The sequence below is a fragment of the Nematolebias whitei genome, chromosome 21 (assembly GCF_014905685.2).
Source record: "Nematolebias whitei isolate Nwh7 chromosome 21, NemWhi1, whole genome shotgun sequence".
In the NCBI taxonomy this organism is placed as follows: Eukaryota; Metazoa; Chordata; class Actinopteri; order Cyprinodontiformes; family Rivulidae; genus Nematolebias; species Nematolebias whitei.
In genome coordinates, this window is record NC_056518.1 from 31,574,330 (window position 1) to 31,578,038 (window position 3,709).

General features: G+C 56.3%; 1 protein-coding gene across 1 annotated transcript in view; it reads right to left on the minus strand.

The window, feature by feature from the left end:
- trip11 (thyroid hormone receptor interactor 11) overlaps positions 1–3,709 on the minus strand; it is a 25,346-nt gene that overhangs the window by 9,655 nt on the left and 11,982 nt on the right. The window contains exons 11-12 of the mRNA XM_037694605.1: positions 664–3,582; positions 452–592 (exon numbers count right to left, since the gene is read on the minus strand). Coding sequence (XP_037550533.1) covers positions 452–592; positions 664–3,582 — 3,060 coding nt within the window. The remainder of the gene's footprint in view (positions 1–451; positions 593–663; positions 3,583–3,709) is intronic.

Sequence of the window (3,709 nt, forward strand, 5' to 3'; positions counted from 1 at the left end):
GTTAACGAGGATGTGGAGGGAGTTAACGAGGACGTGGAGGGAGTTGGAGAGGACATGGAGGGAGTTAACGAGGACATGGAGGGAGTTAACGAGGACACGGAGGGAGTTGGAGAGGACACGGAGGGAGTTATAGAGGACACGGAGGGAGTTGGAGAGCACATGGAGGGAGTTAAAGAGGACACGGAGGGAGTTAAAGAGGACATGGAGGGAGTTAAAGAGGACATGGAGGGAGTTAAAGAGGACATGGAGGGAGTTAACGAGGACATGGAGGGAGTTAACGAGGACATGGAGGGAGTTAACGAGGACATGGAGGGAGTTAACGAGGACGTGGAGGGAGTTAATGAGGACGTGGAGGGAGTTAGAGGACATGGAGGGAGTTAACGAGGACATGGAGGGAGTTAACGAGGACATGGAGGCATTGAGTCAGTGTTGCTGGGTGTGGGGGTCTAACCTCGGCCTGGACAGCTGCGGTCTCCATCTGCTTCTGCTTGAGGGCCATCATCAGATGGTCCCTCTCCTGCTGGAACATCACGCCCTTCTCCTGCGTGGACGTCAGCTCGTCCAGGAGCTGCTTCAGCTCACTGCAGTCCCCCTGCAGCAGATCCACGTCCATTACCAAACACTCGTGGAACAACAGGAAGCTGAAGGAAACGGAGGACTGACCGTTTGCTTGTCGTGGAGCATCCTCTCCACCGCGGCGGCCTTGTCGCTCACGGCGCTCAGCTCGAACTCCTTCTCTCGGAGGAGCAGGGACACCTGCATGTTGGTCTCCTGCAGAGCTCTGAACTCAGACTCCTTCTCTCGAGAGCGTGCGGCCACCTGCTCGTTCTCCTCCTTCAGGCTCCTGGACTCCAGCTCCAGAATGAGGGCGCGCTCCTTCAGGTTGGTCACGGCCTGCTTCAGCACCTCGTTGTCGTTGTCGCGGTTCTGCAGAGCCTGGCTCACGTGGACCAGCTGGTCTCCTTTGGTTTTGATGAGCAAGTCTTTGTCCCGGACCGATCTCTGCAGGGACTCCAGTCTCTCTCGGAGCTGCCGGACCTCCTCGGCTCGATCGCTCTCGGAGCTGCAGAGCCGGTGGTTGTTCTCTTGAAGAGTTCTGATCAGGTTCTCCTTGTCGGTCAGCTGAGCTTGCAGCTGCTCCAGCTCCTCCTGCAGCTTGTTTGAAGGTGAGGCAGACTGTTGGATCGAGGCCTCAGCTGGGACTGAAGGGCCGACCATGAACTCAGGAGTCGGGGCTACACTGTCCAGTTTATCCAGCAGGACATCCTTGGTGGAGCTGAGCTGGCTGATGGTCTGCTGAACCTGAGCCAGTTCAAGGCTCAGACCTCCCAGCTTCTTCTCCTTCTGCTCGTAGCTCTGAACGAGCTGAGCGTAGTCCACGAACAGCTTGGAGCTGCAGTCGCTGTCAGCAGACACCTGGCTCTGAAGCCTGAGGAGCTCCTCATGCAGCTGAGCAGACTCGTGCTGCATGTTCTTCACGGTGGTGATCACCTGCTGCTTCCACTCCTCCATCTTCTTCACCTGCTGCTTCAGCGCGTCCCTCTCCGTCAGCAGTTCCTGGAACTGGTTGCTGCTGACGCCTCCAGAGGCGGCGCCGTGCTCTCCTCCGGACGCCTGCAGGACGGTCACCAGGGTTTGGCACTTCTGGGTCAGAGCGTCGATCTCGATGTCCTTCTCCCTGATGATCCGAGACAGATTCTGGATGGTCTCCTTGAACATCTCTTGGCTTCCTGAGGGATCGCTCATGTTGGAGAGGCGCCAGTTCTCCTGCTGAAGCTTCACTAAAGCAGCTTCCTTCGCAGCAACAACGTCCACGAGGCGGTGGTAGTCGGAGCGCAGCTGCCCATTCTCCCTAGTCTTCTCGTTGAGCACGGCTAACATCTGCTCTCTCTCCACAGCAAACGTCTGGAGCTGCTGCTGAAGGTACAGCACATCCTGGTTGTGGCCCCCTCCCATGGAGGCTCTGGCCTGGAGCTCCTGGATTTCCAGATCTTTCTGCCGAACCACTTGCGAAAGCTTCCCCACTTCATCACGAGACACCAGCAGCTGGTCCAGCTGCCTGCCCAGCGCCACGTTCTTCTCGTTCAGCTGGATGATCTCAGTCTCCTTCTCCTTGATGCCCCTCACCAGGCGTTCCACTTCCACCTTCGACAGGTCGTGCTTCTCGTTGCCGTGCTCCTGACTGAGGGCCTTGTGCTCCTGCAGGATGACCTCTCCTTGCGGAGCAGGGAAGCGGCTGAGGGTTTGATGCTCAGTCAGCTGGTCTACAGTTTGCTGCAGGAGACGGATCTCCTCGTCTCGGGCGTGGACGAGTCTATCAGAGTGGAGCGTCGCCTGCTGGTGCTGAGCCTGGGCCTGTTCCAGCTCACCTCGCTGCTCCTCCATGGTTATCCTCAGAGTCTGAACCTCTTCTTCCAGAGACGTCTTGAAGGACTTCAGCTGGGCGATCTCGGCCTCCAGTTCTGTGATGATGTCCAGGGTCTTGGGCTCTGCCAGAGGTTGAGGTCGGCTCTGCTGATCCTTGAGGCGATCGAGCTCCTCCTTCAAATGGCTGTTCTCCTCCTTCATCCCTCCCAGCTGCCTGTCCTTGTCTTCCACCGCCTGTTTAAAGCCTTCAGCTTCTTTGGCCATGACTGAAATCCTGTTCTCCATCTCAGCCTGTAAATCTGCAGCATTTTGTTTTAAGGTCTCCACGAAGACATCCTTCTCCTGCAGCAGGTCCGTCAGCTGCTTCTGGCCCGTGACGGTGATGGAAAGCATCTCGTTGGTGTCGCTGTGGTCAGACGCCAGCTGCTCCAGGTCTCTTCGGAGCTTTGTGATCTCCAGCTCCTTCTCTTGGTTCAGTTTGATAGCGGCCTCGTGTTCGGTCTGTAAGGCCGAGGCGTCCATGGAGCGAGCTCGGGTCAGCTCCTCGATGGTCTGCTGGTACTGCTTCACCTGTTCTGTCAGCGTCCGTTCAGCTCGCAGCAGCTCACCTTCCAGCTGCTGCTTCTCCAGCCTCAAAGCTTCAATCCGGGTCTCCTTCTCCCTCACGGTTCTGTTCAGGGCCGTTTGGCTTTCTTTCAGCTGCTGGGTTAGCTCTTCGACTTCACCCAGAGCATCGTCACACTTCTCCCTCAGCCTCCTGGAGTCCATCTTCATCTCATACTCCTCAGACATGGCCTTTTCATACGAGCTCCTCATTTGATCCAGTTCCCTCCTGAGGTCCGATACCTCCTTCTCCTGCAGCTGCTCCTCAGCACCTCCCTCACTTCTCTGGTCCAGCTCTGCTTTAGCAGCAGCTAGCTGCTCGTCTCGTCCCTGCAGGGTCTTCTTCAGCTCTGCAACTTCTCTCCGTGCTTCTCCACTCTGCTCCTGAGCAAGTCCCAGTTTGACCTTCAGCTCCTTCAGCGTTTGCTGCAGCTGCTGCTTCTCCACGTGCAGCTCATTGAGGGCGAAGGCGCTCCGACTCAGGTTCTCCTTCTGGACCTGCAGCTCCTGCTCCAAAGCTCTGCTCTGTTCGTTGGTGGCATCTCGTTCTGAAGAGACTCTCATGAGCTCGGCCTCAACCTCCTTCAACTGCTCCTTCACCGAGACCACATGCTGCAATAGTGAATATTAAAGAAACAACAGTGAATATTAACAAAGCAACAGTGAAAATTAACGAAGCAACAGTGAATATTAACGAAGCAACTGTGAAAATTAACGAAGCAACAGTGAAAATTAACGA